General features: G+C 41.2%; 1 protein-coding gene across 1 annotated transcript in view; it reads left to right on the top strand.

Annotated features, from left to right (window-relative positions):
- LOC144496154 (dendritic cell-specific transmembrane protein-like) overlaps nucleotides 1–6,773 on the top strand; it is a 28,783-nt gene extending 22,010 nt beyond the window's left edge. The window contains exons 2-4 of the mRNA XM_078217133.1: nucleotides 822–1,884; nucleotides 3,871–4,203; nucleotides 6,553–6,773. Of these exons, the coding sequence (XP_078073259.1) occupies nucleotides 856–1,884; nucleotides 3,871–4,203; nucleotides 6,553–6,660 (1,470 nt within the window). The 5' untranslated portion in view covers nucleotides 822–855 and the 3' untranslated portion in view covers nucleotides 6,661–6,773. The remainder of the gene's footprint in view (nucleotides 1–821; nucleotides 1,885–3,870; nucleotides 4,204–6,552) is intronic.
- The last annotated feature ends 6,460 nt before the right edge of the window (nucleotides 6,774–13,233 follow it).

Raw genomic sequence — 13,233 nt, 5'->3', positions numbered from 1 at the left:
AACTTGCTGATTTCAACATTCACATGCCTCCCTCCCTATCATGTGTCTGACTCCAGCCTATCTCCACAAACCCACTGTGAACATAGTGTGAGCAGGCATTATCAGGCAGGTGATGGGAAATGGTCTGACTTGCATTTCTTGCCTCAGGATGAAAGTCCAAAAGACTCCAAGTGGAATTTTAGTGCAATGGTGTAGCATGTTAAATTACATTTGATATTGACTTGGCAGTGTTAATTACATGGTCATGTTAACCTTTAGACATCTGTAATTCAATAGCTTTGACAAAAAAACTCCTGTAGTTGGATTTTGGTAATGGAGATTTCATAATAGCTGGTCACAGAACAAGAACATATGCAATCTTCAGCTGAAGTGGACTCGGGGTTAAGATATAATTGGACCAAAAAATGTACATGTGATTCAGTGCACATTTTCAAGCCATATAAGTGAAATAGAAAAATAAAAAGACAGAACATAACTTACTAATAAAAACAAAGAAAATATCCAAGCTTAATTATTTTATTCATTTCTGAATGCTTGTTATATTGTGTTGTTATTTTTGAGATGTTTGAGCAGGAGCTTTATTCTAATTATTAGGGTTTGCTTTAGTTTTACAGGTTGAGGCATAACACAAAGCAACATTTTTTCAACCTGTTTGTTCTAACTGTTAATCCAATTTTCATGCTGTGTAATGACCGATAGCTGAGGTGAGATGTGAAGGAAATGTCTCTAGATTGAAATTTCATGTATACTAGCACTGTTCTTAGTTAATCAGGGCCCATTGCTCCTCAAATAATAATTGTGAATATTTTATTTGATTTCAGTTTTTTCAACTGTGGAAAAGTTATCCAAATTAAAATGGCCATTCTCAAGATTGTTGCTCAATTTTTTGGAAGCCTCTTCGAGCTGTTTGCATCAGAACAAAAACCTGGTTTGAAGAACATTCTGTGTCTGCTCTCACTTTGTTTTCTGATGGGACTGGGGGCCAGCGGCATCCTCTACGTGTGTTTGCAGGCATTACAATGCAGCCTATTGGTGACTCTGGCAGTGTGTGGAACCTTTGCTGTCGTCACTTCTGGAGCTTTGTTTCTTTCAAAGTATTTCAGATGCTTCATTCTGATATTCCTCATTTCATGTGGGACACAGCAAGGTCGTAATGCTCTGATAACAGCTGGCACCAGTGTGGTGCTTTATAATTGTGCTCTAAACAGCTTTCTCAATTTAAGAAGATTAGTAGAAAGTTTAGAATGCAACCTGGAGAACATGCTCCCATCAGTCAGTGACCTTCTGAAAAAATACATTCATGTTATATATTGGATTCGGGAACAAATGCAACATTTACCAACAAATTATTTTGTGAAGTTTGAAGATTATTTAAAGATAGAACACAATATAGAAGATGATGCTTTGAAAATAAACCTCAATGCAACCAGAATTAACTTGGAGATCTTGGCTAACTGCATCATTTCAAGATTGGACAGGTTTTCCCACATTTGTAAAAGTGCAATGCTCATAATGGGCATCTTACTGATCCTAGTATTTACTTGGTTCTATACCAAAAGGTTTTTAACCAACATAAAGTTTGAAAACATATATGTCACAAATCAGTTCCTGAAGTTTGATGAGAAACAGAAAGAACAAGGGAAGCCTCATCTGCTCCAACTAACCAGAAAAGAGAGGAAGTGTTTTATAAAGATCCCAGCACTCCATTTATCAGAAAAGGAATGGAAAACTATGGCAAGATTCAGTGCTCCCATCTTCAGTAACATATGTATTTGGACAATAATCATAATGCTGGATTATGGACTATTCTTGCTTATTTCTTCAATAAAATATCACCTTGATCGCCTGCCTCCACTTAATATTACCATGAATTTTGAATTTTCTGTAAGTATATATTTTTTCTATGAAATAAAAATCAATTTTTGGTTAGCTTTTACAAGCAAAACTGCATAGCAGCCACTTTATAATTATGAGTGTGATGACTTGGGTGTGTGATTCTCCTATGAAGGAGCTACCTGTGGGGAAGAATAGATTGGGATTTTCTGCTTCTGCATGTTCCAGTCTGTAAGTGAGGGGAAAGGAGGGAGGAAGTTCTCAGTATCAATTCTCCAAGGAAGTAAGCTTATGAAGTGTAATGCTGGTGATATTAGATTCATATAGTATTGCCTAAACACAGCAGCATTAACAGGGACGAAAGACAGAATCTATTTGGTTAAAACTACAGAATGATAAAGGAACTATTATGGCACTGAGTATGTGTTTTAGGTCGCCTACTAGTGGGAAGAAGATAGAAAAGCAAATTTGTTGCAAGAACCTTACAGAAAGATGCAAGAATTCCAGAGCAGTGAAAATGGGTGACTTAAATTGTCCTAATAAGGACTGGACTGGCAACAGTAGAAAGGGCAAAGGGGGGAAGGATTCTTAAAAAAAGGAAGAAGTTCTTCTTGATCACTTTGTTTGTAGCCCAATGAAAAAGGAGCAATGCTGGACCTAGTTCTGGGGAATGAATGGGAAACGCAGATCATATTTCAATTGGAATGTTTCTGGGGAATAACAGTATCATAGAAATGTTCACTCTCCAAGCCTCCTCACCATCCAAGAAAGGCACAAGGTTTGAACATATATCTTTTGTTTGCAGAGAACAGGTCCTTGCGTATGAATGGATGTCACTCTAGCAACTGTAAATGATCCAAATTAGGAACTTGACTGATGATCTTAAATTGCTGGTTAGTATAGCTGTTAGCACACCCAGGCTGTCTGTGGCTTTTGCTGCTAGTGGCCCCCTGTTTGGGTGATAGAGCCTCTGACTCTGATAGCTGCCGAACACCCTGCAGAGGCTACCTCCATTAAGCTGGCAGCATCCCCATATAGCAGTGGCTGCTCAGCAAGCCCTATAAATTGTCCCTAATTAAGACATTATTTAAATTTTCTCCCCACCTCCATTCAGTGGGCAGCCAATTCACATCCCCACCCACCTCTGTGAAACGTCTCCGCTGATGTGAATGAGTCAAGGAGCTTTCCTTACGCAGCTCCCCAATATTTAACTACCCTACCTCCTCCAAAATATCATGGCCCAATGGCATTATCAGTGCTGCAACAGGATATTAATGAGAATTCGGGTGGGATGACACAAACAGTGTACAGATCATCAAGGCCTCAGGATAGCAGCCAAAAGACACTAAGAAAAGTACCACATATGATTCCATGGGCAGGAATTGGAAGGAAGAGCAGCACTGCTCCTCCAAGTCTGTAAGGAGTCTCTCTCCTCTTCTCCTTCCCAGATTGGAATGTTTTTGGAGACCCTCCCCACATTTACCTTACAGGGAGGACTCTTGACAGTTCTCACCTCCCTGATGATCCCTGCTCCAAGTTGAATCAAAGGTGTCAATGTCATCTCATACAATACTTATCGTTTTTGCTGTTGCTATTTCTTCTAAATACAAAATTGACCTGGCATACACAGATGACTGCAGAATCACATAAACACACAATCGTCCATTTATAAACTTTTATAAGGGATCCAAACCATCAAATCACTTCCTTACAACAAAAATCCCATCATCCAATCATACAGGTATCACTTACAAAGATCTCACCATTTGTTTTTATCCCTTAGGCTTCCTGGTCAGGGCAGCTAGGCCTATGCCTAGGCCAAAAACTAGTATGCCTTTTATATTTACATGCCTTTTAGGATTGACAAGTTTATAAGTAAAGAAAATGGATGTTATTGTTGTAACATCATCAAATGTGATAGGTAACCTGAAACCCTATGTAAAAATTCCTCATTAACTTGGTTGTTGTACTGGTTTTTATGTTAGGATTCAGCTGAGAACCTGTTTGTGTTTCTTATTCATCCTTTGTTTTCTACAGGCAGAGACCAAATTCGTAAACGTTCGTGTAGGCAGTCACACATCAACAGAAACATTCTCATATGAAACTCATTTGTCTAAAGGTGACTGCATCACTCAATCGACCCTGTCGATAACCAAGGTGTGGATCCCACTTGTTGCACTAATTGCTGCCTTATTGCTACTCACTTTATTTTCTGCAAAATTTACAATATTGAAAGTACTGGTTTTATCATCATTTTATGCTGAGATGGAGAAGAGGCGAATAGAGTTTCTGCATGAAAAAATACTACAGAAAAGATCTTGGGTCAAATTAATGAGTGAAGACAAAGTACAGAACTTCACAGCTAATAGGGTAAGGAATCAATTATAATATATTTTTAAAAAACAACTTCAGTTTATTAGAAAGTAAGATCTTCAATGTAAAATTTTATAAACCTGCCATGCCAGTTATATAGGGAGCTTTGTTTAATATTATTTACACCCCTTCCTGACTCTCTCTCTCCCAAAGACTTCTTTTCATTAGTTATCATGGAGAGTGTTGTCAATTTGATATTGGATGTTTTGTACAACCAATAAAGATCCATTTCCCTCCCAATAACCTCAGGTTTACTCAGGGTGGGTTGTGGGAGGCTGGCTAGCAGAGTGTTGGAGGTAGCAAAGACATGGATGAAATTTGAAGCACCAGATGAGCTGAGGCAGGGTAGGATAGGAGAGGTAGAGGTGTTACAAAGGTGGAAAATGGTGATGGCACAGGTATTCAGTTGAAAGCTCACCTCAAGATCAAAAGCTGACAACATAGTTGTGAACAGTCTGGTTCAGCGTCAGTCAGCTGGAGAGAAATGGAGTCGGTAATTAGGAAGCAGAGATTGTAGCAGGGTCTGAAGGTAGTGACTTTGGTCTTCCCAGTAAATCTTTGTTCATCCAGCCTTAGCTGTCAGGCAAGCAATCTGATAATTCTGTAACATAAGAGATCTTGAGAGAAGTGGTGGGGTGTCTAGGCATCAGCATGCAGTGAAAACTAACAGTGTTATTGCATGATATCACCAATGGATGGCAAGTAGATGATTACAAAAATAGGAAAGGCTAGGCCATGAAGAGATTTTGAACTGGAGGTGTTGAGGGACCAGGAACCAATTTATGTCAATGTAGACAGGACTAATGGTGAGTGGGGTTTGGAGTGGAGTAGTGTAGAATCAGCAAGATTTTAGATGAGGAGGAGTTAAGTGAGAATACAGGATGGAAAGCTGGTCTTGGGAGCACTGGAATTAGACTCCGCTGATATCAGCCTATGTGAGGAATCCCTGCTACCCAAAGTCTTTCTCTCCCCCACCAGCCATCTAATTCTTCCAGCTGGGTTCAAGCAAAAACTAACATTGCAAATGAAGCCAACAATTTAGATTGTCCTAGGTGGAGTGGCAAAAAACCTGCTGTCCAGCTTGGTCCGCAACCCCCTCCCCCTCCCTATAAACCAGCTGAGTTCTTCCCTTAAAATCATCACCATGGGGTCAAGTTCCATATGGAATCCCAGCTCTTTCTCTTCACCAGCTGTCTCGACCAATCCTGGGTGCTTAGATTTCTTCTCCAGCATTCAGTTCTAGATGAACTAATTAAACATTTGGAAAACTAAAACCACCGTCTTCAACTCATGTGCAAACTCCACTTATTCATCACCAGTTCCAACCGCCTTCCGAGTTACCATCTCAGGTTCATGCTACCTCTGCCCTTCAGCCATACCTTTGTCATCTTCAGACAAGCCTGTTCCCCCTGCTCTCTCTACATTTTCTTATTGTCCATGTTTGCTCACTCACTGTGCCTAGACATTCTCTCTTTTTCCCTCCCCACCAGAATGGCACAATGTGGAGCATTTATACACACCCTGTAAAATATGTACCAAAAGTCATAAACATTGAAAATATTTATATTCATTACACAACAAAATGGCAAGAGTAAATTTCAGTTTACCCAAAGTTTAATTGGCTGACCAGGGATTGATGTTGGACAAGAGGTACAAATGTGAAGTATCCACTGGCAGAGACAGGGAGCAATTGTCAATAGACAAGCAGTAGGAGAAACACAGAGGGAAAATAAATTAATAAAAAGGATAGAAGGATTAACAGTATTCTGGAGAGATGACCAATGTCATGAGTAGCTTTTAACTCTCTCCACCCTATCTAACTGGTACACTTACCAACCTGTTTCCACACTATAGTTATATTGAAACCAAACTGATGTCGGAAGGTGCACCCCGCCCCCCCCCCCCCCCCCCCCCCCCACCGCACCCCCCGACTTCACTCCCAATCCTGCGCATCAGAATGCCATTGCGTTTACCAAAATAGTCACTCAGGTGCCCCGCACAGTTCAGACTCCACATGCAATGTTTATATTGGTACATTCAGTCTCATCTCAATGAAGACTTGGAAAAGTGAGAATCATGATATAGGGATACACCACTTATGGTTCCATTCTCTTTTACTCTAATAGCCATATTAGTGGAGACTCTGACACCCTTCAGGTGATGCATGATCCCTAATAAATTGGGACTGGCTTCTGTGTGTTCTGGACAAGCTCCTGGCCCTTGAGCCCTACCAAGAGTACAGTGGGATGTAGCCTAAAGGTTTTTAAGACCATTTGTTTTTTTATAAATATTTGAATAACAGCAAATATTTTATGTTTCACCGTTCTTACTTTGTAATTCCTATAGGTCTCCTTCTGGTTTCCCATCCTTAGAATGAAGCAAAGCAGAAATGAATTACCGAAGAGAACAGAAATACATTACCAGAGCTCTGGCGAATTCTGTATTGAGCTTTGAATAAAGAAACGTCAGATATTAGGCAGCAAATGAGGCAACACTTCACCAGATTGTTGTGTGATAGGCTACAATGACTTGAAATGTATATGCTGTACAATAAACTAAAACAATGCATCTGTGTTTCACATTTGAATTCTATTCACAATTGTGTTTAGTTATTGATAGTCATCACAGGGGAAGATGGGAGTGAAACGTTCTGATGCAACATGAATGAAATATCAGAATGATAACAGGAATGAGGGACTTCAGTTCTGTGGGGAGACTAGAGATGCTGGAATTATTCTCATCAGAGCAAAGAAACTGAAGGAGAAATTTATACTTTATAGAAGGTTACATAACATTCACTGCATTGAGGTAATAAGCAGATTAGTCACAACACAAGGAAAACTACACTGCTCAATTTCAAATAGTTCCATAGAATCTTTTACCTGAGAGAAAATGGGGACTTTTACAAACAAAATTAAATACACAGTGCAACAGTTCCTCAGTATAGCATTGAAGTATTAGTCTAGATTTTATATTCAGCTCTCTGGAGTGAAACTTAATTACATTTTTAAAAATAAAGGAAGTCCTGCAGTTAAATTGTGTCTTTCACAACCACTGAGAGAACAAGTTCTACATTTCACATTTGGCATGACTCGTTGGGATTTGACATTAGCTTTGGTCAGTGATGACCAGCTAATGTACTCACACTGTCAATTTAAAATCCACTGAGAAATGACAGTGATGTGAAACAAGGCTTAACACTTTCACCGTCATTTAATGATGCAAACACTATCATAAATAAGATGTAGAGCAGCCTAGGGATCTCATCCTAAAGTAAGAGTCTTGGGTTTGGACACTAATGCTGAGGAGACCCTGATACCGCTCCAGTATCATTGCTGATAAGCTGCTCTGAACTATTGCTACCCCTCAAAAATAAGGGTTCAAACTTTCCCATCATAGAAACATAGAAACTAGAAGCAGAAGTAGGCCATTTGGCCCTTGGAGCTTGCTCTCAAATTCATTTTGATCATGGCTGATCATTAAATTCAATATCTTGATCCCCCCCCTTCCCTCCCCACATCCCTTGATCCCTTTAGTCCCAAGAGCTATATCTAATTTCTTCATGAAATCAGAAGTTTTGGCCTCACCTATATTCTGTGGTGGTGAATTCTACACATTCACCACCCTCTGGGTGAAGAAATTTCTCCTCGCCTCAGTCCTAAAAGGTTTAACCCTTATCCTCAAAATATGACCCCTAGATCTGCACTACCCCATCATTGGAAACATTCTTTCTGAATCTACCCTGTCTAACCCCGTTAGAATTTTATAAGTTTCTATGAGATCTCCTCTCACTGTTCTAAACTCCAGTGGATATAATCCTAACTGACTTAGCCTCTCCTCATATGACAGACCTGCCATCCCAGGAATCAGTCTGGTAAACCTTCGCTGTACTTCCTCTTTAGCAAGGACATCCTTCCTCAGATAAGGACACCAAAACTACACACAATACTCCAGCTGTGGCCTCACCAATACCCCATACAATTGCAGCAAAACATCCCAATTCCTATACTCAAATCCTCTTGTTATGAAGGCCAACATACCATTTGTCTTCTTCACTGCCTGCGGTAGTACCTGCGCACTTATTTTCAGTGACTGATGCACAAGGACACCAAGGTCTCGCTGAGTATCCACCTCTCAATTTACACCCATTCAAGAAAGAATCTGTCTTTCTATGATTACTACCAAAGTGGATAATCTCACATTCATCCAATTATACTGTATCTGCCAAACATATGTCCACACACTCAGCCTGTCCAAATCACGCGGAAGCATTTCTGCATCCTCCTCACCGCTCTCCCTCTCACACAACTCTGTATCATCTGCAAATTTGGAGATAATACATTCAGTTCCCTCTTCCAAATCATTAATGTATAATGTGAACAGTTGGGAATTCTAGCACAGATCCCTGTGGGTCCCACGAGTCACTGACTACCAACTCTTTGCTTCCTATCTATTAACCAGCTTTCCATCCATCTCAAGACATTACCTGCAATCCCATGTGCTTTAACTTTCCATCATAGTCTGTTATGTGAGACCTTGTCAAAAGCCTTCTGAAAGTCCAAATAAATCATATCCACTGGTTCTCCTCGGTAAACTCTGCTAGTTACATCCTCAAAGAATTCCAATAGATTCGTCAAGCATGATTTCCCTTTTGCTAATTCATGCTGACTTTGTCTGATTATACCACTGCCTTTCAAATGCTGAGTTACGAAATCCTTGATAATAGACTCGAGCCACTTCCCCAGTACCGACATTAGGCTCACTGGTTTATAGTTCCCCATTTTCTCTCTACCTCCCTTTTTGAATTGCAGACTTAGAAACCAGTCCAGAGTCCAAACAATTTTGGAAAATAACCACTAATAGATCTACTATTTCCAGGCCCACTTCCTTATGTACTCTGGGGTGAAGAGTTTCAAGATCTGGAGATTTATCTACCATCAACGCTATCAATTTCTCCATCATACCCTCTTAATAAAGATTTAAACACATCTCCCTGACAACACCTGAGAATCACTAGTTGCACTGAGGTTGACATCACCTGAATGTTAAGCCTTCAATGGAACAGTGTTATATGAGTGGTAGGATGACAAAACATCGAGGTAGGTGGATTCCAAAGCACAAAATCACAATGAATGTCTAGTCTCCTGAGTGACTGTCGAATCGCTCTCTGATGTTACATTGCATCTCCACCAATGAGCTGGCAGCCATTTCCAGAGGCTTATCATCTGACTAGGACTGAGCAGGAAGCTGAGAGATCTGGGCTACCCCTGCCTCTGGCTGCTGTGGGGACAAGTCAGTAAGGTGTTCTCCAGAAAGTGATTCCCAAGTCTAATCTAGAGCTACGCCCTACCAAGGTGTGTGTGTCTCTGCTCTGGAGGAGGGTGTGGGTAAGCACTGTGATGGTTCTTCATAAAGACCTCTCATTCTCAGATGTGCTCTTGGAGCTTAGGTTGCTTCTCAGCTGCCTGGATACCGGCAATCTGCTGCTACAAAGACAAAAGAGTTTTAGTCGATGAGCTTAAGCTATATCAGAGTACATTTGACTCACTTTCATTCTCAGGATTTGACAAAGTGATGGAGCTGTGATCCATGTTAGGTGTTGGGAGAGTCCGATCTCTGCTTTGCCACAGAAGTGAACCCGGTCCTCCCCAACAATGCTGGCTGCAGCCTCCAAACATTCAGTCAATGCAAGTATCGCTGCCACCCCTCCCCCAGTCTAGGGGAATATGGTGTTGAGATGAAGAATCAGCCGTGATGATATTGAATGGTGGGCAGATCAGGCTCGAAGGGCCAAATGTGCTATTCGTGCTCCTATTTTCTTTGTTTCTGTTTTTAAGTTCCTCGCTAATGGATGTGTGAGATCAGTGAAGAGAGTTGCCGTTCCAGTGCATGATGCCATGGTGAGAGTTTGGTAGAGGAGTGAGCTGAGAGAGGACTTATCCTGGTGAAGTGGATGAGATCATTCATCTTCTTCCTGCAAAGCATTGCGTTTTGGGTGTGGTTGCCAGCCGTGTTGACCTCCTGGGTAACGGCCTTCCAGGCCAGAGAGGTGATGTTTGGGTGCTTCCTGGAACCAATCCACAGGTACAGGACATGCCTGTGTGCCTGGACTACACGGATCAAAGCATTGAGTGTCTGGTAGCTGAAGCAAGGATCTGTCTTCTTCTTGAGGCTTCTAGAAATTGTGGATTGTCTCTTGGTGACAGTTGGGCTGGGGAGAGTGAGACGTATGTGTTAGATTGATGTTTAAATATGGCAGCGGGACCTTTGAACCTGCCTGCTGATGGCGGGCAGTTGAATCAGCTCCCAACCTGCCAGATGATGTGGAGAGATACTTGCAATTAATGAGGCTTCAAGCATGGAATCGTACACAAGTTTATGCCATTCTGGCCAGCAAGAATGGTCCTGCCATGACTGTCCGCCATTGCACTTAGACAAAAAAATAGAGAATCCCACTCTATGATTCATTATTCCCCATCTCGAAAGCAAAATTATTCAGGAGCTCATAATTCTCATACTCAATTTATTCTTTCAAACGTGGACTGAATTGTTAAGTAATGCAATGTTAGTTGATTGTGCAATTCACACAAATGATAATACCCTTGAAGTATGCAATTACAAGTCATAATCTGTCCTATCAAGACTAAGTTACGATGCAATTGAAAGATATATGGATGAAAGACAGTCAATTTTTTGAACTTATTGCCTTTTGAACTGGAATGTTTCACAATGTTCTGAAGTGATGATCATTTAGAAATCAAAATATAAATTGGCTGTCATATTTGATAAGGATAGGGTACAAAAATGCAGCACCTGTACTGAATGAATTAGGATATGTCATTACTATTCACTAATTGCATCTGTTTTACTCCTTGTTATTTTATGCAACATCCCATTTGGCCAATCTGGAATTGTTGAAGCACAGGAGGAAGCATTTGGCACGTTGTATCAATCTCTGTCAGCTCTCTGGGAGAATTATTCAGTTTGTCCCATGTGCCTTGCCCCGTAACTCCGCAATTTTGTTTTCTCTTCAGACACTGATCCGATTCCCTTTTGAAAGCCAGGGTTGAAGTTGCTTCCACTGCACTCTCAGGCAATGCATTCTAGATCCTAACCAGGTGCTGTGTAAAAGCTTTTCCTCATGTCACTCTTACTTCTTTTGCCAGCCAACTTAAATCAATGCCCTCTGGTTCTTCACACTCCTGTCAATGGGAACAGTTTCTTCCTGTCGACTCTGTCCAGATTTTAAACATCTCCATCAATCTCCTCTCAACTTCCTCTGCCCTAAAGAGTATAGTAAGAAATCTCACAACAGCAGGTTAAAATCCAACAGGTTTATTTGGAATCACGAGCTTTTGGAGTACTGCTCCTTCATCAGGTGAGTGGACACTCACCTAATGAAGGAGCAACGCTCCGAAAGCTCGTGATTCCAAATAAACCTGTTGGATTTTAACCTGGTATTGAGAGACTTCTTATTGTGCCCACCCCAGTCCAATGCCAGCATCTCTATATCATGGCTACTAAAGAGTATAGGTTCAGATTTGCAAAGCTATTCTTACAACTGAATCTTTCATTTCAGAAACATTCTCACAAATCTTTTTCTGCATCCTCTCCAATGCCTTCACATCCTTTCTTAAGTTTGGCACCCAGAATTGGTCACAATACTCTAACTGGGTTTTTTTAAAAAGACTAACCACAACTCATTGCTTTTGGGATAGGCTTTGCTGGCTAGGCCAGCATTTGTTGTCCATCCCAATTGCCCTTGGTGATGAGATGCATTCTTGAACTGTTGCAGGCCATGTGGTGTAGGTACACACATGTGCTGTTAGGGACAGAGTTCCAGGATTTTGACCCAGCAACAGTGGAGGAATGGCAATATATATCCCTGACTCCTATAAAGGTGTGTTTTCAGTCCAACTAGGGAAAGAGGCATTGCTGGATCTGGTTGGTGCTGGAGAATGAAATGGATCAAGTGGACCAAATGCCTGTGGCCTAATACTTGGACAAGAGTGATCATCGTATCTTGGGGTTTTGGAGAGGAACAATCTAAAGTCAACATTTCCAAAAAGAGTGATAAATTCAATGAGATGAATGGGAACTTAGGCAGGGCATTATGGAAACAAAGGCTGACAGGAAAAATGATAACAAAACAATGTGTGACAATGAGGACGGCATGGTGGCACAGTGCCACGGTGGCAAACTAAGAAGAACCACAAAACTATGAATGAAAAGGCTTGGAAGGGATGGTGCACCCAGATTTTGTCAGTCTTGAGCTACCTCCACTCCTGTGATCCTCCCATCATCCATGGCAACCTGACTTGTGACATCATATTCATCCAGCATAATGGTCTTATAAAAATTGGGTCTGTCGCACCTGATACAATTGACAGCCATGTGAAAACATGCAGAGAAGAGAAGAACCTGCACTTTTCTGCTCCAGAATATGGAGCTGTAGCAAATGTGGCACAGGTGGCACTGCTGCCTCACAGCCCCGGGAACCTGGTTTGATTCCCGGCTTGGGTCAGTGTGTGTGGAGTTTGCACATTCTCCCCAAGTCTGCGTGGGTTTTTCCAAGAACTCCGGTTTCCTCCCACAGTCCAAAGATGTATGGGTTAGGTTAATTGGCCATCCTAAATTGCCCCTTAGTCTCTTGGGAAGCGTAGGTTAGACAGATTAGCGGGGTAAATATGTGGGGTTGCGGGGATAGGGCCTGGGCGAGATTGTTGCCGGTGCAGATTCTGTGATTGTTTGATAAGAAGGGGATGTTTCAGGTAGAGGATAGGTACATTCCAACAAGAGGGAAAGGGAGAGAAATCAGTCCAGGGTTGATGAAGGATATAGGGAGTGTGATTAAACAAAATATCAGGCAAATTCTTCAAATTCAGAGTCAGGCCAAATACAGTAAACTAAGCGAGGAAGTGAAGGGAAAAATAAGACTGGCAAAAAGCAAATATGAGAAGAATATGGAAATATAAAGGGAAACCCAAAAATCTTCTACTGGCATGTAAATAGTAAGTAGGTAGTAAG

This window comes from Mustelus asterias, chromosome 7 (genome assembly GCF_964213995.1).
Source record: "Mustelus asterias chromosome 7, sMusAst1.hap1.1, whole genome shotgun sequence".
In the NCBI taxonomy this organism is placed as follows: domain Eukaryota; kingdom Metazoa; phylum Chordata; class Chondrichthyes; order Carcharhiniformes; family Triakidae; genus Mustelus; species Mustelus asterias.
The sequence above is the reverse complement of the archived record's forward strand: the minus strand, read 5'-3'. Positions and strand labels throughout refer to the sequence as shown.